At 43.8% G+C, this 24,980-nt stretch overlaps 1 protein-coding gene across 2 annotated transcripts in view; it reads right to left on the minus strand.

Annotated features, from left to right (window-relative positions):
* Positions 1–24,980, minus strand: part of Marf1 (meiosis regulator and mRNA stability factor 1) — a 50,606-nt gene that overhangs the window by 3,829 nt on the left and 21,797 nt on the right. Inside the window, exons 13-26 of one of the 2 annotated variants that reach the window (XM_021184552.2) lie at positions 24,132–24,212; positions 19,790–20,026; positions 19,584–19,703; positions 18,902–19,077; positions 17,070–17,290; positions 16,144–16,286; positions 15,904–16,037; positions 14,524–14,726; positions 13,452–13,679; positions 7,475–7,705; positions 4,298–4,510; positions 3,018–3,078; positions 2,818–2,934; positions 1,278–1,448 (exon numbers count right to left, since the gene is read on the minus strand). In XM_021184552.2, the coding sequence (XP_021040211.1) occupies positions 1,278–1,448; positions 2,818–2,934; positions 3,018–3,078; positions 4,298–4,510; positions 7,475–7,705; positions 13,452–13,679; positions 14,524–14,726; positions 15,904–16,037; positions 16,144–16,286; positions 17,070–17,290; positions 18,902–19,077; positions 19,584–19,703; positions 19,790–20,026; positions 24,132–24,212 (2,336 nt within the window). The remainder of the gene's footprint in view (positions 1–1,277; positions 1,449–2,817; positions 2,935–3,017; positions 3,079–4,297; positions 4,511–7,474; positions 7,706–13,451; positions 13,680–14,523; positions 14,727–15,903; positions 16,038–16,143; positions 16,287–17,069; positions 17,291–18,901; positions 19,078–19,583; positions 19,704–19,789; positions 20,027–24,131; positions 24,213–24,980) is intronic. The other variant, XM_029470325.1, reaches the window with a different exon arrangement.

Here is a 24,980-nt window from a genome sequence, read left to right on the forward strand (position 1 = left end):
TCTCATGTCACAGTGAGCCTACGTTCTTACTGGCCCTCATGTCACAGTGAGCCTACGTTCTTACTGGCTCTCATGTCACAGTGAGCCTACGTTCTCACTGGCTCTCATCTCACAGTGAGCCTACGTTCTTACTGGCCCTCATCTCACAGTGAGCCTACGTTCTTACTGGCCCTCATCTCACAGTGACCCTACGTTCTCACTGGCTCTCATGTCACAGTGAGCCTACGTTCTCACTGGCTGTCATCTCACAGTGAGCCTACGTTCTCACTGGCTCTCATGTCACAGTGAGCCTACGGTCTTACTGGCCCTCATCTCACAGTGAGCCTGCGTTCTTACTGGCTCTTTCCATGTCATAAGCAGCTTCAAACTCTCCTGGCCCTATCTGGGACCGGCAGTGTCAAACACTGCCTTATAAAGACTCCGGACAGTGGAAGCGAGCCAACAGTAGAGAAGGAAGTATAGGCAGAAAAGGGAAGAGTCAGATTCAAGTGACAAAAGGGGGAAGTAAAGGCTTTCCACAGAGCATCTGGGACTCCTCAGGGACAGAATGACAAACTAACAGTCACTTTAACTTAGTCACTTAACCTGTAGAGCAGAGGTGGTGGCCCATCAGCCCCAGCACCTGATACACAGGTAAGAAACTGAATGGACTTCACCTCAGGCTAACACTAAGTTAGGATGTTAAGAGACCAGCATTTAATTCCAGCACTCAGGAGGCAGAGGCATAAGTATCTCTGTGAGTCAAGAGACCAGCCTAATCTACAAAGCAAGTTTTAGTCCAGCCAAAGCTACAATGAGACCCTGTCTTAAAACAACCACCACCACCAAAGAGGTCACTTTTCTTGTTTTTTAGGTCACAGGAATCCGGGACCTCAAGCCATAAGAACCTTGCTCAGACCAGCTTCGTAAAGCCCAGAATCCACTGGGGCCTAAGTAAATGTTGTGTAGCAGGTGACAGGTGTTGCCTAAGGAGCAGCTGAACCTCAGACGTGGTGGGAAGGCCAGAAGTTCCAGAGGACCTGGGACAGGACTCATTACTTAAGGGCTCTTCCACAACCCAGTGACATTGGCCCTTAACTTTAGATTATACCAGATTTATAAATCCTATGAGCAGAAACTCCAACAAGGAAGGGAAGAGGCTGAATAGTCAGCACAGGTACTTTTATACCTGAAACAGTATTGCTTTTTCCTGGGTTCATCAGACACCTCCTACACAGGCATCATGAGTCATCTGTTAGACCCACAGACAAGTGTCCAGCATATAGGCTGCAACCTACCCAAAGGCTCTTGAGGGTGTTCCTCAAACTGAATGAGATCAGCGGGCTGCAGGATGACAGGATCTGGTCTTAGCTGAGGGGATGGCAGGCATGAAGGAACAGGAGCACAGAGAAGGTCAACAGGGGAGCTGCTGGCCAGGTGCAGAAGCTCCTGCTCCATCTGGCTGGGTCCTGCAGAGGGAGGAGACAGGCAGCTATAGTCAGACAGGCACAGAGGTCTGCCCGAGGCTTTCCTCAGCCTTCGAAGTCAGCATCAAGTAATCAAGTGGCACATGCTCTTTCTCTCCCATATTCATTCATATATATGTGTGTATGTATATGTGTGTGTGTATATGTATATATGTATATGTATATCAAATATCATATTGGTATATATACATAAACAAAAAACAACCAAACACCTACGCCACTATCAGAAAGAAGACTCGTGGCAAACAATAAACCAAAGCCAGCAGTCTGCTGAAGATTTTTGTTCTTTAGAACAGTGGACTCTGAAGAGGCCCAAAAAGGAAAAGGGCCTTTGGAGGAGAAACAAAATTATGGAAGGTTGGGGGCAGTGGAAGGAGGCAGCCAGGGTAAGAAGCCTCAGCAATGTCAGATGCTGGAAACGTTAACTTTTCTCTAGAACAGGAACAGTAATCCCTCTAGCTACGTGTGGTGTTATATGAGATCCCTTTTAACGGGATCTTCATACAGCACGGTGAAGTCCAAGTCTGCAGAATTCTGGAGTTGGTCCATGACGTGGTTACCCAGACAAGCACATTTGCACCACTCTATATTAATGTGCCATGTTCAGGTCCTGAGCCGTTCCTTCCTAAGGTCTGTATGCTGTGCTATTTCCTTTCCAAATCTAGGCCAGCAAGAGCGCTGATGACCTAACTCAGCATAGCCCACCCACTCACTCTGACCAGTCATTAGCAAAATGTCATTAGACTATCAGCACAAATTCACCTACCCTTTCTTCTACTTCCGTCTACCCTTCCTGGTACTCTATACCAAATGGGGTTGGGTTCTCTTTCCTTCTATTATCACAGTTCTAAACAGTCATTTTGGCAAGCATTAAAAAACAAAAACAAAAACAAAACCCCTGAACTGGGATATTCTTTAAGGAACTTACACAGACAATCATTCAACACTAGCACATGTAGTCCTGTTGTTAACTACAAACCAAACTGCACTGGGAAAAAGGTGAATATTTAAGTCTAGAGAAATGACTCATGAAGTTAAGAGCATTTGTTGCTCTTGTGGAGGACTTGAATTTGGCTCCCAGCACCCACATAGTGGCTCACAACCTTCCATTAACTACCATTCCCCGGAGACCCAATGGCCTCTTCCCATCTCCTCAGCACCAAATGCACACATGGTGCATACACATACACCATGCAGGCAAAACAGTCATATATATAAAAATAAGATACATCTAAAATTTTAATGCATATTTAACTTTAATGAAATTGCCCACTGTCCTTTCCTCCACATGTTCCACCCCCTAACTTCAAGGCTTTGTCTACTTCCTCGATTTTCCTCTAGTACCCAGTACCTGTTCGGAGCTGGAGTTCTGAGGCTAGATGGGATTCTGGCACCGCCAGGATCTGCCTGCTGACTGCAGACTGGTCTTCATGATTGACAGAGAAAAGGTCAAATGAGCTTAGGCGGTCTAGAAGACAAGTGTGGTTATCAGAGAGAAAGGTTAGTAAGAGAATCACAAGAGAGTCAGGGGAGGGGAGGGGGCTTACTTACTTTTCATGTCATTTTTTAACACTACAATTCTCTTATGACCATGTCCTTTTATCCAGACCACCTGCACACAAGACATACTCCTGGTTAAGCAGTAGAAAAAGAGAGGAGAGTACCCTAACATTCAGGAGAGTGGGGACTCTTGTGCCTGCTTCTCACATACCAGGGTCAGAACTCAACAAATGCCAAGAGCTTGCCTATGCTTTCTCTCTAGCTTCTAAAGCAACACTCCACTCCTTCAGCCAGGTCAGGGTGGAAGTCGGCCTAGGCTCCCAGCCATTCTTTCACTATTTCACCAGAGGCTGAGCACCTTCTGTTTCATATGCTTGGACTCAAGAGGGCTTTGGATTTGGGAATATCTGCCTATACACACTGAGGAACCTTGGGGGTCTGGGAGCACTTAAACTAGAAATCCAACTATATCTCATAAACATTGTATGCACATAGATTGAAGGCACTAAGTGAGTGTCTCCTTTTTTATAGTGAAAAAGTGCTCTGACTGCAGTCCATCACAGGAGGTCGTTTCGGATCACGTTGCCTTCAGAAGGTTTTAGAATACTTTGGGTAACCCAGCTCCACTCCTTTGCCAATGCCTTCTGGAGCCTGGGCAGCAGTCAGGATCCGGCATAGCTTCTTTCCCCACTCCACTTTCCCTCAGCTCTTCTGTGGACAGCAGTAATGCTTTCCAAAGGTAAAGCTGGGCTCCTCCGACTTCTCCACAGTACAGGGAAGCTCATGCCTGGAGGAGCAAGGACCTTGGAAGAACTCCCACTCTACGGCTCTAGCACTTGCACTTTTCACTTTTATTCTTTTGTAGCAATCTCCCAGAACAGTTTCATTGCCTCTCACAGCTGCTTGCTATTCTTCATTGTGCATGTCACAACACCTACCATGATAGCCTATGCCTTTCTGCTATACAGTAACTCACAGACACCTGTGATACTGCCCCTCCAAGATTGCTATGCTCAGGAAGTGGGCCTTGCCTGGGCCATTCTCTATATCCACCGAGCACAGGGGTCACAGTTACACAGTTCTAGCTACATTACACTCAGGGCATCTGCTTAGGTGTCCTGTCTCGTTAGGTGACCACTGACCACATTCCTACAAGGAAGGCCTGAAACTTACTTGGCACATAGAAATAAAGGTTTCTAAAAGTCACTGAGAAACACTAAAATCCTTTATCTTATCTGGCAGCACTCGGGTGACACCTTACATCTCTGATCAGGAATCAGCAATGGCTTTTCAGGAAGACAACTTTCCCAGAAGCTGAGGAAAACACCTACCTGTGGGATGGCTCCCAGTAATTCCTCCACACTACTGTAGCCATAAGTTTTGGGCTGTAGTGTTTCTCCAACATATTTGGTATAGGCCATGGAAAATTCATGAAGGAAAATCTGCTGGTAGTGATAGGTATGAAGCAAAGACCTCACATTCTTTGCAAACAAGTATAGGCTTGTGAGCTTCACATACTCTTCTGCCTTATCGTTTGTAAAAACCTGGCCCAGAAGAAAGAGGAAGATTAGGAACTTCCTGAGCCTGGCCCTGTCTGCTTTGAAGTGAGGGCCTCCTGCCAAGAACACTCAAAGGCCCCAAATCACCTTGGCTTCTAAAAGCACTCTAAAAGGGGCTCATAGACTGCTCTCCCAGAGCCCTAGGAGAGGCTCATGTCAAGGCTCAACAACCCAGGCAATTTTGATTTCTCTGCAGGTGTAATACTGTTGAAGCTTGAAGAAACAACAGTTGGGAAGTTGTAATCCCAATGCAAGCAGACAGGAAAGGTGAGGGAAGCCAGATAGACACACACACAGTGGCTGTGGGTACTAGACCTCATCAGAGGTTATGTGAGACAGAAAATAGTGGTCATCCTTGCAAACACATACATAAATCCCCTATGTCTTTTGGTACCCAGCTTTTGAAACTGCATGTGAGGACTGCAAAAAAAAAAAAAAAAAAAAAAAACTGGCAGTATAAAAATGTTTCTGAGGGCTAGAGATATGGCTCAGTAATTAAGAGCACTAGCTGCTCTTGCAGAGGTCCAGAGTTCAATTCCCAGCAACCACATTGTGGCTTATAACTATCTATAAGGGATCTGATGTCTTCTTCTGTCATGCAGGCATACATGCAGATAAAGCGCTCACATGCATAAATAAATAAATAAATAAATAAATAAATCTTTAAAATAATGTTTCTGAATCCCAGCCATCAAAAACGACTTCACGAGCCAAACTGATAATGAATCCAAGGTGTTGGCAGCAGCACTTCTCCACGGGGCATCACACATGCTGCCATCCATGCAACTCCAACAAGTGCTGCCTAAAAGGTTTGCACTGGAGGTATGCTATTAATAGCTGTGTTTTTCTGCTCATACCAGTTTTCTGCTATTATTCAACTTTGAAAACAGTGAAGATGTTTAGATCCTATAGCTTCAATATCTAGCTAAGATGCTTTTACATGAAAACAAACAAGAACATCCATCTCAATACGCAAAACAAGATACCAGTTTGTAAATGGTAAAACCACATGCATACCAATCAGTCATTTAAAAACAAATGTTCTTATCATTTATCATCAAACAAATATTTGCTTTGTACACCTGCTTTACAGCGTTCTATCCCAAGGGTCGAACTGGAGAAGCGTAGGCCGCACTGTGTAAGCAGCACTGTGTAAGCAGCAGATGTGCTAACATTACCAGAAGAGGGGGCATCACTAGTGCTTAGCATCACCAAGCCACAACATGCTCTTCATCACGATGCTCAGACCTTGCATTTGGTAGGATGTAATTAACAGCTTTCAAGTGTCAGACTTGGGGCTGGGGTAAAGTTCGGCATAATTTAGAATATCATTTAGAAATCAAGAAGGACTTGATTTCTTTCAATTATTGACCTAGCACATGGTCACAAGATGACAGTTTAATCATTTATTCTCTACATGGCTGAATTTTATCTGCTGACATCTTCTGTAGATTCATTTTCTTTTAAGAGAGTATTATTTTCTTCTTCTTTTTTTTTTTTTTTTTGGTTTTTTTGAGACAGGGTTTCTCTGTGTAGCCCTGGCTGTCCTGGAACTCACTCTGTACACCAGGCTGGCCTCGAACTCAGAAATCCGCCTGCTTCTGCCTCCCAAGTGCTGGGATTAAAGGCGTGTGCCACTACGCCCAGCTTAAGAGAGTATTATTAAGATTAAAATAAAAATAAGTGATGGGGCCTGGTGAGATGGCTTAGCGGTTAAGAGCGCCGACTGCTCTTCCTAAGGTCCTGAGTTCAAATCCCAGCAACCACATGGTGGCTCACAACCATCCGTAATGAAATCTGATGCCCTCTTCTGGAGTGTCTGAAGACAGCTACAGTGTACTTAATAAATAAATAAATATTTTTTAAAAAAAGTAAGTGATGTGATAGGGCTTAGCTCAGTGAGTAGCAAGATGCTTGCTTGGCATGCATGAGTCCTGGGGTTTGAGTCCCAGCACAACAAACCAACAAAAGCAATTTTTTAAAAAAGTAAATTATACACATTGCTTTTCATGCCTAAAGTGTTTTGTTTGGTTTTTATTAAAGCTGAAGTTGGGGATGGAGGGCTGGTTCAGCAGCAAGAATAATTACTGCTCTGACAGGGGATCTAGATTTGGTTTCCAACACCCACATGGCAGTTCAAAACCATCTGCATCTCCAGTCCCAGAGTACACAAAGCCTTCTTCCAACCTGCACAGGAATCAGTTATATGTATAATGTGCAAACAAACACTTATACACATAAAATTTTTAAAAAATCTTCATCTTTAAAAGCCACAGTTAACTATTTTTTCAGGATTAATGGAAACCTAACATTTTTTATTTTTAATTTTTTACATTGTGTGTGTCATGTGTGTATATATATATATACAACTTCAAATGCCTCAGCAAGTGTATAAAGTACAGCCACTCCTGGAAATTGACCTCCACACACTTGCTACCGTGTACGCAAGAAAAGGGGGCTAGAGCTAGAGCTCAGCAGTTAAGAGCACTTGCTGCTCTTGAAAAGAGCATAGGTTCAATCCCAGCACCTACACGGTGGTGAGCCGCCATTAGTGACGTAACTCCAGTTTCCTGAGCTCCAAAGCCTCCTTCTCAGTTCTCTGGGTACCAGGCATACATTTGATGCATAGATATATATATATAAATGCAATCAAAACACTCATTCACATAAAGTAAAATAATCTAAGAGTAAATAATAATACAATATTTTTTTTTTTAAAAAAAGGGAGACCATGAATTTGACAGAGATAAAGGAAGGGATTAAGGGGAGGAAATGAAGGAAATGAAAGGGAGAAATGATATAATATTTTAATTCCAAAAGATAAAAACATTACTAAGAGAAAGAAAGAAAACTGTCCAGCCAGTTCTAAGACCTCTAGTACCCCTCCAGCTGTACATACTATGGTAGACCTCACAGAACTGCAGGCTGGAGACCCACTCACACACATACCTCTACTAAGTAAGGCAGACTCTTCAGTAGCTCAGTCAAGGTCATGAATCCATATTCACAGGGGTTGAGAGGAGTGCTGTGAGTGGTTTCATAATGTCTCCTGAGCTCATCAACAGGAAGATAAGCATCTCCTTCCCAAGACATCAACAAGACCAGCAACTGAGCAGTGAGAGACCGCAGAGACTTCCTATTGATCAGTTGGATCTGTTTACCAGACTCCATATCAGCAACCTACAGAAAGGAGAATGCAAACCCAAACCCAATTCAGATCATCCATTCTAGCTACTGAGACCAACAGAGGCACTTACACACAAGCATCAGTGGGATAGCAGACCAGCACTTGGGATGAGATTGGAGCAGAAATTGTTTTTACCCTCCCTACAGTCCAGAAGCCCAAACTCCACCTACTCATCTGGAAGACACTTGGGAGACACTGCCATGGTTCTCTCTACTTCTGTGCTCTTTCCTCCTTGCTGCTTTTCCCCTAAGGCAGAGAGACAGCCGGCCAGCTGGCAGGTCTTGGCTAAGCTAGTGACCACAGGGAAAGCTGCATTTCTCTGATATCCTAGAGCCAATTTTAAAGATGGCCATTTTCATCTGCTATGCATCTAGTTGATCATTTCAGATTCTCAAGCAGACAAAGAACTTAAGGGAACCTTTGAAAGATATATAGTATCACCTGGGGAGCCTGTGAAAGATACATGGTACTGTCTGAGCACCAACAAGAGCAGAGACAAGCACTTGGTGATTGAGACCTCTTGCCTTCCTCAGGACCCGCCATGGCCTTTAACTGCAGGCAGCAGACAGAGCTCTGTGCTCTCGCACTACCTGCCAATACATCCAGTCTTGTCCCCGTATGCTTCTTGCCCAATGGCTTTGCCTTCTGTGAGGATCAAATGGCTCCTTGCCTATAGCCACATATGCTTGTCCTCTTTAGGACTCTGGACTCAGCCCAGCATCAGTCTCTCTTTACTTTTCAGGCATGCTCTGAACTGAGGTAGGAACATGGTGGCAGACTCTCACTCCTATAGTGGTAGTAGAGCTGTTCAAATACCCTGCTTTCAAAGCAGGGGAATGAGGGGACTGGAGATGGCTGGGCAATTAAGACACTTGGTTCTCTTGCAGAGGACCCAGGTTCAGTTCCCAGCACTCATATAAGGAGGTACAACACCTGTAACTCTGGTTCCAGGTGATCCAATGCCTTCTTCTGGATTCCACAGGCACTGCATTGATACTTATGCACACACAAACAAGCAGGCAAACACACATATACATATAAATATAAATCTTTAAAAAATAAATGAGAAAGCAGGCACTCAATCAGCAGACATTGAGTCAAAAACATCTGAGTTACTGTCTTAGAATCCTAGATGATTGCCAATGCTGCCTTTTTCCCCAATATTTATATTAGTTCTTTGAGAATTTCATATTATACACCCAGATCACACTCACTTCCCAGTTCCTCCATGACCGCCCCCACTTTGTAACACCTCCTCTCCACATTTGATCTGTGTTACTTATCTACTCACTGGAGCACGACCAAACTCTCAGTGGCTGGCCTCTTAACTAGAACTGAGTCCTTCCTTTCCCAAACCCCAACCAGAAGCCATCAATGGCCGAGAACTACACTTCTGCATCCTTAACATACTTTTAAAGAGTTGTCCTTAATGGCCTCCTGTTTTCAATGGCTGTTTCCTTTTCTGTCGTGGGCCTTGAAGTAGGGATAGGGGTTGTCACAGAAGCCTTCCACGTCCCTCTCTCTCATCTATACATCTACAGTCACTGATACCACTGCTGAAGTATCTTCCTTGCTCTTTACAGTCAGTGGGAACATGAATCAGGGGCTTCCATAAGGTTTCTGGCATTGACCACAAACACAGACCCTAGCTTCAGTAGGACCATGAACCCAGAAAGGCCTTCAGAGGCAGTCCAAACCACAGACATCAACAAGACCTCAGGCTGCAGCATAGACAATGGACATCAGCATGGCTATGGCCTTTGGTAGTAACATGGGCCATAGATATCAACACAGACCCTGGCTGCAGTAGGGTATACCACATCCAATTTTTGCAGCACAGGGATGAAGCAATTGAGCGCTTAGTGTATGGTGAGGAAGCAGTCAACCAAGGGAGCCACATCCTTCCCTAGTCCTGGCTTACAACCTTCCTATTTACCTAAGCCCACCCGTACTAACATCTTGGCCAGTGGACACTGGGGAGACCTGGACCTGTCATATACTGGATTTCAATCCCTCAACTTCTAATTGATTCCACTGCAGACACTTCTCCAGAGAGATACATTCCAGGCTCTGTCTTTACCTACTTCTAAAATTATTCATTCATACACATCATAGGGTGTCTGGGGTAAACATGGAATGGAAGACAGAAGCAATTCATTGCTCAGCCCTTCTATTATTAAGAAAAGGGCTAGAGAGATGGCTCATTGGTTAAGAACACTGGCTACTCTTCCAGAGGACCAGGGTTCAATTCCCAGCATGGCAGATCACACCATTTTTAACTCCAGTTCCAGAGGATCCAATGCCCTCTTCTGGCTTCCATGGGCACTGCATACATGTGGTGCATAGACATACATGCAAGCAAAACACCCATATAAATAAAAATAAACAAATAAATATTCTTTGAAAACAGCTAATTCTGTTGGGCAGGACAAAGGCCTAGCTAAATGAGAGGTGGGTTTATCATAAGACAATGTCCTTTTCCTTTCCAGAATTTCCAACCCTCACCCACAAGCCAACATGAAGCCTGACTGGGCCTGCCCATCTTTCAGAGTCCTGATTTGGAAGGCCTAACTTTCCTTTTTCTTCTCTTCTGTCTTTTCTTTCAGATATGGCCAGAGCCTAAACATATGTTCCCTGGTACTTTGGGCTTCCTTACATTTTCTGTAAAACTCCCTTCCCTGCCATGTGGCTGACCTGTGCCAGCTTCTCAAATGGCATGTCTTACCCCCACCCCCCCTTTCTCCATTCAATTCTCTTCAAGACACTGGAAGGTTTACAGTCTGCCAGTCTGGGGATTTTTTTTTCCTTTAAAACTCTAATAAGTAACCTCCAGCTTCCATTTTGAATCTATTCTTATTTTTGTCCATGAGACTGAGAATGCCAAAAGGAAACTCAAACTTCCCATTTCTCACATATCAATGCTGGCTCTGCCAGGACTCCTCAGGATTTCTGTTAACACTCCTTGCCTGCCTTTTAATTACGTAAAAAAAGGAGAGGATGGATCTGTTCCTGCACCCCTAGACAGTGCTACTGTCTTCAATTTCCCCCATCTTCTTTCAAGTCTCACATGATCCTTTCCTCGTGTGCTTCTGTTTCTCCCTAGTCCCAGTAGTGAGGACTGAGTGCAGGGCTTTGCAAGCTGGGCAAACTTTCTACCATTGAGCTATAACTTTAGTCTTTTTATTTTTATTTTTAATTTTTTTAAGTTGGAGATGGGGTTTTGTTAAATTGCTCAGGCTGGCCTTAAATTTCAAGTCTTCCTGCTTCAGCCTCCTTAGGTCCTGGGATTATAAGCCAGGCTTCTGTTACTCAGTTTTCTGTCCACAGGTTCACTGGTATTCCTGTCAATAATCTAAGTTCTTTTGCCCCTTATGTCCTTTCCATTGTGGTCATCTGGCCAGCTCCCACCATGAGCCCAGACATCAGCTTCTGAATCTACAGCTATATGGCACACTCATCCCTCCCATTCATCCCTGGTAAGCATCAGCTCCCCAAGTGCACAGTGCTCTTTCATACCCCTGACTCCACAAGTCACACCTTCTCTGAGCTCTTTTAGCTTAAACTCTGATCCCTCTTTTCTTTAAACAGTTACCTTAACTTGTTTAGGGTGTATCTTTTACTGTCTATTGTAATGCTAAGTGAGGGGCCACAAGACCTGGAGTCTATACCATAGCCCCTGTGACATGCTCCCCAGTTAATTGTGATTGGTAAAGATGTCAATAGCTGGGCAGAACAGACATAGGTAGGGTTTAGGTTTCATGGACTTGGAGAGAGAGGGCCAGGAGGAGGGAGAAGAAAGAGCAGTCATAGAATAGAAGAAAATATGCAGGAAGGAGAGAGAGAGCTGCCATGTGTTATGGATGGACCTGGTGCTGTTCTTGTGAACCAATCCCCTAATGAAAAAAGGAGCTAATCACTGGGTGAGTAAGAGGGACTTACGGGTTGGATGGAGGAAGAGAGGAAGCAAGAGAGAGGTCTTTTTGGACGGGGATAGGGTGAGGACAAGATGTAGCTATGAGAGTCTCCCAGTTTCAATGGCAGATCTGTCAGGATTAGCCACCAAAGGATTTAGATTTAATAAGGCCTACAAGATTAGGATTTTAGTTGCTTTGTCCGGCTACAGAGTTACTGTCGTTTCTGAACTAAGTTTGTGTTGTGTTTTCCTTCACACAGAGGCTCATCTGGGTTCAAGAGTGAAAGGTACAGCAAAGCCTGAGTTTGCCTGAGGTGCATCACAAAGGCCACGGGGGATTTGCAGCATGGGGCTGGTGTGGTAGAGCACACCAGTGGGAACCTAGCGAGCTGGCTGGAGAGATTCCGGAACTGAGTCAGAGTCTCCAAGAGATAAAAACAGGTCTGCCATTGCCCACCAGCGCATGGCCAGCGAGGCCGCCGGGGAGAGCGTTGCTGGCACAAGTGCAGGAACATGATGGTTCATTTTTTAATATTTCTCGCAACAGCCATGGACCAAGGGCCAAGAGAGTGTGGCCTTGAAGGCTGCCCAACTGGAATTAAGAGCAGCCCAGATGGAACATAGTAAATAGTAAGTGATAACTTGGAGGGGTAAGCATCTGCCCAGCTATTGTGCTGCCTAAGGCTATTTAAAAATATAAAGGCTGTGTATTTCATCTGGGAACATAAATGGTCTAAGAAACCCTGTGCCAGGATTTATAACTATTTTCTACTACATTAACCTTTCACTTAAAGGTAACATAGCATTCTTTTCCTGGTGAATATTTAGCTCTTGGGGCAGATTTAGTTTTATCAGATCCCATCCAACAGCCCTAATTCCTGTGAAAGATTAAGGCAGCCCCTCCTTATGGTTCATCTCCCACCTCCTCATCACACTACCCTAGAAGTCCTTCTTGCCTGTGTCTGCTCACTTCTCAAGTCATTGTTCTTTGGAACTTTCAAACACATTCAACTGCAGTACCTGGACATCAAGCCAGCAGCTCATTGGTTCCCTTCATCCCATGTGATCAGCTGTGGCTCTCCCACTTCTCCTCACAAGCAAGCTAGCCAAAAGCTGTAGCAAATCCTGCTGCCACTTTCCCTTGACACTTCATTGTTCAGAGTCTTCTAAGTGCTGTTCTCAGCAGCAAGACAGTCACCTCCTGCTACCTAAGTCTTATGGAATGCTACTGGTCACTTCCTTCCCATCTCCTGTAATAGTTCCACCTCTACTGTCAGTAATAAGTATATAACCAGATTCCCTACGAGCCTGATTGATGATGCCACCACTTCCTGCTTCCCTTTCCAGCTTTTCCTCCTGGTAGTTTTTCCCTAGTCCTGTGCTGCAGACCTGCAGATATTCTGGAAACTGTCCAGCTGTTCTACCTATATGTGGGAGGGTCAGCTTGGCATAGAAGAGCAGAGATAAGGAAGATGCCCTCTAAAGGGGCTTTGCCAACCACAAGGGCAGTTCTGAGCTTGTGCTTGTTCTCAAGATGACTCCTAAATAAATCAAGATCCAAGGATGATCCATGGTACAGTCTCCCAGGAACCTGGAAGACAAAGAACTCTCTGGAAGGTTTCAACTTTGGGCCGGCCTACCAGTTCAGAAAGGCCATAAATATAGAAAAGACTATAAATCTAAAGTGCCAAACCAAGCCACCTACCACAGTACCTATAAGGTTTCAATGACAGACACACAGGGTACACACAACCAAAATGCTGCAGTATACACAACACCTCACACAGACCTGCCACACCCTTGTCAGTGAAAAGACATTGGCTTACCTTTACAACATGGCAGAGCTTCTGTGTCAAAGCTGAGACTGAACTGACATCATAGTCTTGGAGACGAAATGTATAACCAAAAGTTTTAGCATATTCTGTAAACAGATCTGTCATCATAAGGCAGTTACCCTTTTGGGACCGCAGAAGCTTAACAAACTGGGCAGCTAGAGCTTTGAATCGCTCCACTTCAGTCAAAGTCAGGATTTTCTCTTCTCCACATTCCAACACCTTAGAAACACATAGGGCAGAAGGGGGGGGGGGGGAGGGTTGAACACATGATTGTATGTAAAGTTAAATGGCATGGAACACTACACATTGGTCACTTAAGATGGGAATGTGTTATGAAGTCACACTTCTACAAGAGCTCTTCCCTCAGCATTCAAACACACATGTAAGACATTCTTTTTCCTGGCAGTAAATTCTGTTATGTATGTTTTATAACAACAAAAAGTTTTAACACTTTTGGAATGAAGGATGCTAAAATCCAGCCCTGCTTGGAAGAGCTTGGCATGAGTACTCCCACCCCACCTCCAAGGGTGTTTGGTTTTTGCTGCTCAAAAAATACTGTTTAATATTTAAACCATCTCATCCTATTTCCAGTGATTATTCTAACACAAGCTGAAGACTATCTTGCTAAAGATTTATTTATTTATTTAATGTATGTGAGTACACTGTAGCTGTCTTCAGACACACCACAAAAGGGTATCAAATCCCATTACAGATGGTTGTGAGCCACCATGTGGTTGCTAGGAACTGAACTCAGGACCTCTGGAAGAGCAGTCAGCACTCTTAACCACTGAACCATCTCTCAAACCCTCAAGATTATTTTTGAGGTGGAGTCTTACTGGTTAACCCAGGCTGGCTTCAATCACAGAACTCCCCAGGCACCACCTCACAAATTCTGAGATTACAGAACAAATCGCACATTAACCTAATTTACTAACAGGTCAACAGTACAGCTTTTCTGATGAGGCTATTTCAGACTCATAACTAGAAACATTAACACCTCCCTTATACACTGCTCAAACAAACAAACAAACAACAGTTGAAGAATTAGAGCCTCTTCACCTACTTGTAAAATCTCAGGTATGGCTTCCAAAAGTTCAAGCAGCTTGGTAAAGCCATAGTATGCAAGTTTACACTGTCGGCCGAAGTGGTGGTGGTAAGAGGGAATAAACTTGTTGAAGGGCATTCTGAAATGGGGCTGGTGGCGCAGCAAGTCCACAACATCTTTGGAGAACTGCTTTGTCCTTTCTATTTCATCCTGAGTTCGTTCTTTAAAAAATAAAGCACCTTATAAGTCAGGCATCCACCCACTGTGGTCAGTACCAACCCTGCAGGAGCTCTGTCGGCGTCACAAGGGATCAGCTCTGCCTTCCCCAGCCACACAGCACACAATAAGCACATTTACTTCCAACTAGGTTCTTGGAGCCAGTGGTTCTCCTACAGACTCAAGGCACAATCCTGGGAAACAAGGGTGCTATTGTGGGAGGTGTAAAATACACATGTCATCACCTACAAGATAGGGACAATTTCTATAAATCCTGTCTACTACACCTATGTGAACAAGACAGACACAGAAGTCTGGGTGCTTCAAGCAATAAGATGTTATTTCTGTAAAATCACACTTCTGAGCATTCATGTGTTTGCTTATTCATTTGATCTCCAGTTAAAAGTTATCAGCAGAAAGGAGTTACTAGGCATCAAAACTGTAACAAAACAAAAATGTACTTAAATATTGATCTTCACATCTGTTCATTTTAAATTGATTAAAAAAAGATACTACTATTTTTAACTCCGGAAGCTTGTGACCTCAGGGGCACAGAGACCCTCTCTCTGGCAGAATAAGGTATCTCCCAGACTTGACTGAACTACAACTGGAAAGACAAATGCCACATTCCTCTGTGTTTGTTTTCTTCTAAAATATGCATGGTGAAATAATTCTCAGAGCTAAAATGGATTCTCCATCTCCCCTTCGAGTAGATTCTTTGCCTGCCTTTTCTTCCCTCGAGACAGGGTTTCTCTGTGTAGCTTTGGCTGTCCTGGAACTCACTCTGTAGACCAGGCTGGCCTTGAACTCACAGAGATCAGCCTGCCTCTGCCTCCCAAGTGCTGGGATTAAAGGTACCCCACTAACCAGTGTGTTCTTACAGGGCACATGGCTTCCCTTCTTCCAGAGAACACAAGTTTTGTACGCCAGGTAATGTTACAAACTACACTTTCAAAGGAACCGTTAAGAGCTACGGAAAGAGAAAGGAAAGTGCACCCCCACACACACAATTAAAATAACTCTTCCGTTGAAAAGTAAACACTGACTAGGCTCATGCCCACAATCCCAACACTAAGGAAACTGAGGTCAGAGTACTACTGCAAGCCTGAGCTATACAGTGAAGTCAGGTCTCAAAAGTACAAACAATAGCACCACTGAGGTAGACAACATCCCTCCATATACCTCTTTTTCGGATACAAATGACCATGTCGTCATCTTGCTGGGACAAGCAAATAGTTGTGTCTGGGATCTCTGATATTATATCAATCAAGTCACAAACACCATATTCCGTGACATCCCAGTCCTTTGAGAAACACCTATGTTTTAACATGGGAAATGGGCAAAGAATGAGTAAAATCACTGCCACAGTAACAAGCTTTACAAAGGACTGCTTTTCTTTTTTAAAGTTTCCCATCAACTCACCAATGATAAGCCTGTGAAAAGTCTCTCACGATGACCTGCTTGCTGGCCTGGGACTTAAGAAGTTTTAGTAAATCCTGAGTAAAGCGCTTCACCTGGGCCCTGTGAGTAAGGGTCATCAGACGCTTGGAGCCCATACCAAGAATCTGAAAATGAAATGTTCTAATTACTTATACTATGAAGACCTCAAAAGATACGTTCTTGTGTCAACCTTGTCTCTGTCTTTCTTGCTCTTGTTACTCTCAAGCTATCTCCCTCAAATATAATGCCTGCAATTTGAAATGGACACAATTCAGTATGTACAGTTAAAAAGAACAATGACCCAACTGTCTGGGGCCAAGATCATTTGTTTGCTTGTTTCAAAGTGCCATTGTCTCAAAAGATCATGAGCACAAAGAGGAAGTGCACATGTCCAGTCTACATGACTAATTTCATCTCTAAAAGACAGATTAAGTTTTTCAGGCCTTTTTAACAAGTAGGAAATTATTAAAACACTGTCTTCAGGGAAGTTATAGGCAGTCTACATAGGATCCAATAAACCCTAATCAAGTGGCTAATGTCCAACTCATGAAAGGTAGAGAGCACTTAAGGCCCTGGTAGGTCCCAACTTGTAAGTGCATTATGCCCATAGCAACCCCCTGCAATAATGAACACCTAGAGAACACTGCCGGAAAGCAAGTGTTAGCTCCTAGAGACTAGAAGGAAAATGCCCATAGGCCTCTAAGGAATTCTTTTAGGTTGGAAATTTGTAGTTTCTTGAATACTTGAGAGTGTTCCTGCATTTTGAAGCAAGCTCTTACAGGAAGTTTAGCTCACTCAGAATGGCTTTCTGAAAACAAGAACTATTTTGTCTGAGTATTTGGTTGTGGCAGCTGTAGTCACAGAAGAACACTCGTTTCTTTAAACAAGCAACCCCTTGTACCCTTTACCTGCAACACATGAGGCACAGCTTCTAGTAGTTCAATCAGCTTGGAATAACCATAGTCTGAAACCCTGCACTGCTTTCCAAAATGGTGATGGTATGAAGGGATGAAATTGCTGACTGGTAGTATACAAGATGGCTGGTTCTTCAGTAAATCAATGACTTCTCTGCTGAACTGAATCAGCTGAGGATTTCTCACAGGACTTTTAGAACGAAGAAGCCAAGGGTCTAGAAAGGAAAAACAAAACAAAACAAAACACCATGAGGCCTTAGGCATGATTTCACTGGCTCAAAGGCTTTTTTGTGTTCTTAGCTCAGGATCACTGTGCAGAGGCAAGCAGCAGTTTCAAGTTTCAGCTTCTACACCCAGGCACCACAGAACCACACGATCAGACTGTCCCACTTACTACAGAGAGGCAAACCATTTGCCCTAATTCTCAAAAAGAAAAAAAAAAAAAAAACAACAACAACAAAATCCCCACAAAGCACTCTAGGGTGATGGTAGAAGTGAAGATGAACAAGGACTTTCCAGACTACACTGGCTGTATTTCAAAGATCCATTTGTAACTTGCTCATCATATTTCCCCACAGACACAGTGCAGATAGGCACTAGGAAGGTAGCCCACGAGAATGGAATTAACCAACAGTAGAGCTGAAATTTTACCCAGAAAGCTATGGGAAACAGTCACTTGAACAGGACCGGAAACTGAGGAAGAACCAGATCTACCCACCTAGCCCATTATAGCCCTAGCAGGACTGGACCAGCCTATGAAGACTACATTCACAGCAATATTCCTGTCTGTCTCTTAAATGCTATAACAGGTCTGCACCATCAGGTTTTTAAAAAGTGCTTACACAAGAAAAAAAGTTTATCTGAAAAAGGGTGTTGCAGAGATGGCTCAGCAGGTAAGAACACAGACTGCTGTTCCTCCAGAGGACCCAGGTTCAATTCCCAGTACCCACATGACAGCTCACAATTGTCTGTAACTCCAGTTTCAGAGTTTCTAACACCCTCACACAGACATACATGCAGGGAAAACACCAATGAACATAAAATACAAATAAATTATTTTTTAAAAAAAGCCAAATAGAGCAAGTATAGTGGCAAATGTCCTTAAATTAATCTCAGCATTGAGGCAGAGGCGGCTGAAGCAAGAGGATTATGAATTTATGACAAGACTTGGTTATATAAGACACTACTTCCAATAATAATGATAACAAAGATGATGGCAATAGAAAAATAAAAACAAAACAAAACAAACAAAAAAAAGATGCAACTTTTTATAGAGAAGTCAAAGGGATTTGTGGAGTCAGCACAGAGAGGTTGAGAGTCTCGCATTGAGTCTGCCCTGAGCAGCCTGAGACTGAGAGAGGAGGACAAGGTTTAGAAAGGAGCTTCTGTCCAGGGCTCCCCCAGAGCTGCTGACTCAGGCCAGGCTTCCAGTTACTCTTCTACCTTTAAACAGAAGTGCAAGTCGAAGAAGGAAGACACATTAGGGTCAAAGAAAAGGATGAGTGTGTGTGTTTGTGTGCGTGTGGACACTCATGAACATGGGGGCTGGCTCTCTCCTTCCACCATGTGTATCCTGGTGTTCAAACTTAAGATTTTTTAGGCTTCATGGTAGGTGCCTTTATTCTCTGAGCCATCATGCTGGCCCAATTTTGGTATCTTCAGAAGTCAGGTTCTCCAAGTCCTTAAAATCTGGGGAGTTTTAAGATTGGAGGAGACATTCTGGTGAAAATGGTGCTGCTGTTTGAAATCAAACCCACAGCTTCCTCCTGTCCTCCCTGTAGACAGGTGGGAGTTTAGGGCTCAATCTCTGACCCTGGCCCACCTACCAGTGTTGGGAGGTGGGGGCTTGTTGTGAATCCACTTCACTACTTTGACGCCATTCTGAGCAGTGGCAATGTTCACTCCTGGAATGCAGGTGATGAAGTGCTCTAAGGGGACACCCTTGTGGCTGTCTTGCATAATTTCTAGGTCACCAAACTCCGCAGCATAGCAATCTGGAAAGCTGAAGGGATGAAAGGTTAAGTGAGAGTAAGGAAAAGGGCAGTGCTGGCAGAATAGCAGGCTTTAACCAGTGTATCTGGTGAGAAGCAGCTGCTGGAGCACTGCCTCTGTGACACATTCTAATAGCTGTAAAATGCCTGGGCAGGGTTCAGTAGGGAGTTAGATAAAGCACTGTGGGTTGTCAAGGCCACCAAGTCTCGAGTTGGCCTTTGTCTGCAGCCCAGAGTGGTGCAATGCACTCTGATGACTGAACTCCCTTACAGCCTCGGCCCCTGTACACAGGGCAAATGACGCACTCTCATGGCACTTGTGCAGCTTCCAAATTGAAAGCATCTCTTTCCTGTGATGAAGAAACCCAGTTTCTTGTTGAAACACCAAGTGCACAATCCATTTCTCAAAGCTTCAACCTTAGGACAGAGCCCTCCTTCTAATTCTTGCTTCCATCAGTTGGCAGACTTCAGGAATGACCCTATCAGCGCTTTACTCCCAATGGCTAACATGGCTCACCTTAGCAAAGGCACAGTGCCCTGGTGGGTCTGCAGAAGACTATGAACTTGAGGTGCGAACACTTTCAAAGAGAGAACCACAAAAGGAATCTTGTAAGAGTCTGGATCAAACACAAGTTCACTGCAGGAAAGACAGCAAACAGTGAGCTGACTTCTCAGGAGTGGAAAGCGTTTCCTGCTCACACTTTTTGGAGGGCACTGATGTACCTGAAGTCCTTGTTAGAGCAGTGCTGCTTGCAGACAGGTTCGTGATACTCCAACTCTTCAAACAGAACTGGGCTGCAGTTTGAGGAGGAGCCATCGTGTGACTGGGAAGAGCCCAGGGGGCTCTGGCGGGCCTGATTACTAGGTAAGAGACACACCAATCGCCCGTTTCCCTGTTCACGGATTGCAATAGTGTCTGTTAATTTATATAAATCAGACACATTTAACTTGTGTCCATACCTAAGAACAGGAAAAGAGATGTTGGTTTAGAACGTTTTTCTTTGATTATGTAGAAATACCTGACCTGTTTAATAAGACAACACAGAATGGCTTTCCCATCTCTCCAAGAGTAAAATGAAACTACTGACTAAGCTCACTTACTCTTGAAACCACATGGCTCCCTGCTAGCTACAACTGTACTACCATTTCGTAGTGCCTTCCCATGCCAGTGTCCTCAGTGTCTAAGATGGGAGTGCTCTCAACATGTGTTACCTCCAACCACTGCCCTCTGAAGTACACTCCGTTAGAGAGCTGTTCGCATCAACTTCAACTTTTGGACCACTGTCCTCTGTATCTGGACTCCTCAATCCTGACCTGGACCTGCTATAGCTGGAGAATAATGGCCCAGGCTCTGGATGCAGACAGATTTGAGTTCACATGCTGACTCTACTTCAGCCTTTTATAAACTTAGTTAAGATACACAACTGGTTTGAGTCTCAATTTTGCTGTCTTTAAATGTGATAATTTGTACCACACCTGCTAAGTGAGGACTAAGTGTGATTAGGCCTGGGTATTAGTAATTCTTTTTTACCTCTCCAGGTTCTATTCCAAGTGCCTACATCCATCAAGCTTCGTCCCTACCAACACCAGTCTCTGGAGTCTCCCCACACAGGAAGATATGCATTCTCTCTGTGCTCTCTTATTCTTGGTCCTAAACTCCCATCTTCTTTAGAGAGAAAATAACTAACCTTTCAGGATTGACATCCATTCAGGCTCTAACCTCTTCCTTCCTGGCTTTAAGTCAGTCGTCCTCAAACCTCACTCCCCCAGAACCCCCCACCCCCACCCCCATGTATGGCATGTTCTCTTTCCACATACTTTCCCTTACCCTCTGGGACCTTGCTTTATTCCTTAGCCTTCCATCCAGCTCTCTCTTCCACCTCTTCTGGTTCTATCTGCTTCCCTGCCCATCATAAATAATGCCTCTAAACCAAACAGCAGCTACTGCTTTCTGAGCCAACATCTCTCACACAGAGCCTCCAAAATAGCACTCCAACTCTCTCTATATTGAGACTCCAAGGATGTCCTACAACTTTTACGTCCAAAACCAAGACTCAACACAACCTTCTACTCAACAAACTGCTTCCTGTTAAACATGTCCCACATATTTAGCTCTGCCATCTTGCTTCCTACCCAACACCAGTCCTTTAAAAAAAGAAAAAAAGGCTGTCTTTAAAAATTATTCTTTGTTGTATATACATGTTTTGCCTACACGTATGTCTGTGCACCACGTATGTACGGTGCCCTTGAAGGTCAGAAAAGGGCATCAGATCCACTGCAGATAGTTGTAAGTAGATGTGAGCCGCCATGTGCTGGGAATTGAATCTGAGTCTACTACAAGAGCAGTCAGTTTTCCTCCTAACTGTTGAATCATCTCTCTAGTCCAGTGGTTCTCAACCTTCCTAATACTGTGACCCTTTAATACAGTTCCTCATGTTGTGGTGACTCCGACCCATAAAATTATTTTTGTTGCTATTTCATAACTGTAATTTTGCTACTGTTATGAATAGCAATGTAGATATCTGACATGCAGGATACCTGGTACGTTACCCCTGGGAAAGGGTCATTCCACCCCAAAGGGGTCACTATATACAGAACCTCTACTCTAGCCCATCCACCATCTATCCATACATCTATTTAATTTTTGAGACAGCCATCTCATGTCTGGCCTTGCACAGGTGAGTATGTCTCGAACTCCTCTGGCCTCCACTCCCAAATGCCAGCCACCAGGTGTCAAAGAGGCTTAAAATTTCTATGTCATAGTTCTTTGTACTCCATTACATCAGCACAAAATTGGGACTGGCATAGAATATTGCCTCTTTTCTCCCTCTTCCCGAGAACAGCTCTTACCACCATACCTCTCTCTTCCCCTTGTTCCTCTAATCCACAAATCGGCTCATCACTCAGAATAACTGCATACTCCCCTTGCTGGCTGGACCTCTGAAGCAGCACTCTCTCTTGCCTATACCTCCTTTTCATTGACATTTCTCTTTGACTCACAGAAGATTTTGTGAGATCTCTTTCCTTCTTAAAAAAAAACCTCTCTGGATACAGAACAAATGCAAATCCACATTTTCTGCAGTGCCTCACTCAGCCTTTCATTCCACTAATACCTGCTATGTATCTACTTTACACTGGACACTGAAGACTCTAATTCCTGTCTAAAGTATAGAGCAAGCTCACAAATACCGCTGGAAGAATAATAAACTAGTATGTAAGACAAACAAACAAGAAGACTTAGCTTTAGAAGCTATGATGGTTTGAATGAAAATAGTCCCCATAAGCTCTTACCAAGTGGTACTATTAGGAAGTGTGGCCCTGTGAGAGGAAGTATGTCACGAGGGGTAGGCTTTGAGGTTTCAGATGCTTACGTGACAATAAACCAGCTTCAGTGAAATGTTTTCCTTTTTAAGAGCTGCCACAGTCCTAGTGTCTCTTCACAGCCATAGAAACCCTAAGACAAGTTGCTAAGCGGAATAAGGGGAATAAAGGGCAAGACCCTCACCCAGCTAAGCTTCCACTTTATGAAAAGGAATTAAAGAAAAGCTATGGCCAGGCATGGTAGTGCACACTATTAATTCCAGCACTCAGAAGGCAGAGGCTGGTTGATCTTTGAGTTTGAGATTAGCCTGGTCTACAGAGTGAGTTCCAGGACAGCTAAGCTTAGGCAGAGAGAGAAACCATTGAAAACAGAAAGCTGTTGAAGATGTAATTAAATAAGTGACCATGTTCCAGCTCCAGGAAGCAGCAAAATTTGGCAGCTTTGGCCACATGGCTCTGGCTTAGACTCAAGAATAGAAGAAAGTTATTGAAATTAGTTTTACCAAGCATATGTCAGGAGTGTACTTGCACAATGGCATAAAATTGCCATTGTGTGAAACTGTGAAGATGACACCTGGAATGCTGTGGAGACCCCAAAATATTGGAGATACCAAAGCCATGTGATACTTTCCGAGTAAACCAGATAACACTGAATGGAACCAGCCCAAGAGAAAGAAGTGTGCTGCTGCAGTCAAGAAAGCTGAAAGGAGTCAGAGATCTGAAGAGCATTCTGACATCAGACATGCAGAGTTTGGAGTTTGCCCAGCTGGTTTTCAGTCTTGCTTTGGTGCAGTATTTCCTCATTATATCCTATTCCTCCCTTTTGGAATGGTAAGGTATAGTCTATGCCACTGTATGTTAGTCTATGCCACTGTATGTTAGAAATATGTGATCTGAGTCAGGCAGTGGTGGCGCACGCCTTTAATCCCAGGAGGAGGCAGAGGGAGGTGGATTTCTGAGTTTGAGGACAGCCTGATCTACAGAGTGAGTTCCAGGACAGCCAGGGCTATACAGAGAAACCCTGCATCAAAAAACAAACAAACAAACAAAAAAGAAGTATGTGATCTGCCTTTTAATTTGATTTTCCAGATTACAGTTAAAGAGACTGCCATGGGTATCAGAGACTTTGAACGCTGGAGTGTTGAGACTGTGATAGACTTTGGGGACTTTTGAAGTTGGAGTAAATGCAATTTGCATTACGATATGGCTATTAAGTCTATGGGGGCCAGGGAGTAGAATGTAGTGGTTTGAATGAAAATGGCTCCCATATATGTCCTTGTTGGAATAGAAGTGGCTTTGTCAGAAAGAAGTATGTCAACTAAAGGTAGATTTTCAGAGTCTCAAGCCAGGCCCAGTGTCTATCTTCCTGCTGCCCAGGGATTCAGAAGTAGAACTCTTAGTTACCTCTACAGCACCATGTCTGCCTGCATGCAATCATGAGGACAACAGACTAAACCTCTGAAACTATAAGACAGCCCCAATTCAATGTTTTCCTTTAGAAAATCTGTCATTGTCATGGTGTCTCCTCATAGCAACAAAACCCTAACTATGACTATGATAGGAACTTAAGTCTAAAGTTGCTAAAAATAAAGTTGTTTTAAAAAAAAAAAAGTCATATTTCCAGTCTAAACAGCACAATCCACTTTGTGTGTCTTCCCTGGTGAGAGGTTCCTTCAGGGCGGGCATGGCAGCGCTTGTGTGTGGAAGTCATCAGTCACCAGTGCAGCAACAGAACAGTACTTACTTCTTTTCATAGATGTCTATAAATTTAAAGAGAGGCAAGCAACAGGCAGGAGCATCCTGAAGAATAGACATTGTTTCTGTGCTGTGGGACAAAATCCATGAGTCAGAGAACAGACCACTCCCATGTATTACAAAGTATATTTTTAAAAGATTGATAAAATTAACACAATGTCAAACAAAGTAAACTTACTAGTTTCTGCAATGTACATTCTACTTTTCTTCAGAAAAGTTAAAAGGAAAATCAAAAGGATTTTTAGGACAAGCTGTGAAAACTGATCAATTCATTCCCTGGATTCTCTAGGACTCAGGAACACCATGTCACACATCTGTGTAGCAGAAAATCATGGACTGTCTGTCCTGAGGACAGGGGGATAGGGGAGATATACTGGGTTTTAACTCAGAGTGAAGGCAGAACAGCTTGAATTATCTCTTGTCAAGTGTGGCTTATGTGTGAGATGGATGGGACTGGAATTTCTGCAGTGAGTGGACATGTAACTGCATACAGTATCATTCTCATCACCCTTTCCAAAAAGGTACTAAAATACTCAAAGAAAGACAAAGAAAAAGCTCAACCCAGAAGGGTGATTAGCCTAGAGCCACAGAATTAGTGGTTTTAATCCTTTTTTCTCTCTTCCCCAAATACTGCAAAAACCTGAGTATTATTTTTATTCTAAGAAACACAACCAACCAACCAACAAAAAACAAAAAACCACCACAACGTCAAATAGTGGCCAAGTACAAGTCACAGAGAGGACCCTGATCTTCCAGCACAGAGTGACTCTCACTTCACTAGCTCCCCACAGCAGCACGAGGACCTGATCTTCCAGCACAGAGTGACTCTCACTTCACT

The sequence above is a fragment of the Mus caroli genome, chromosome 16, assembly GCF_900094665.2.
Source record: "Mus caroli chromosome 16, CAROLI_EIJ_v1.1, whole genome shotgun sequence".
Lineage (NCBI taxonomy): Eukaryota > Metazoa > Chordata > Mammalia > Rodentia > Muridae > Mus > Mus caroli.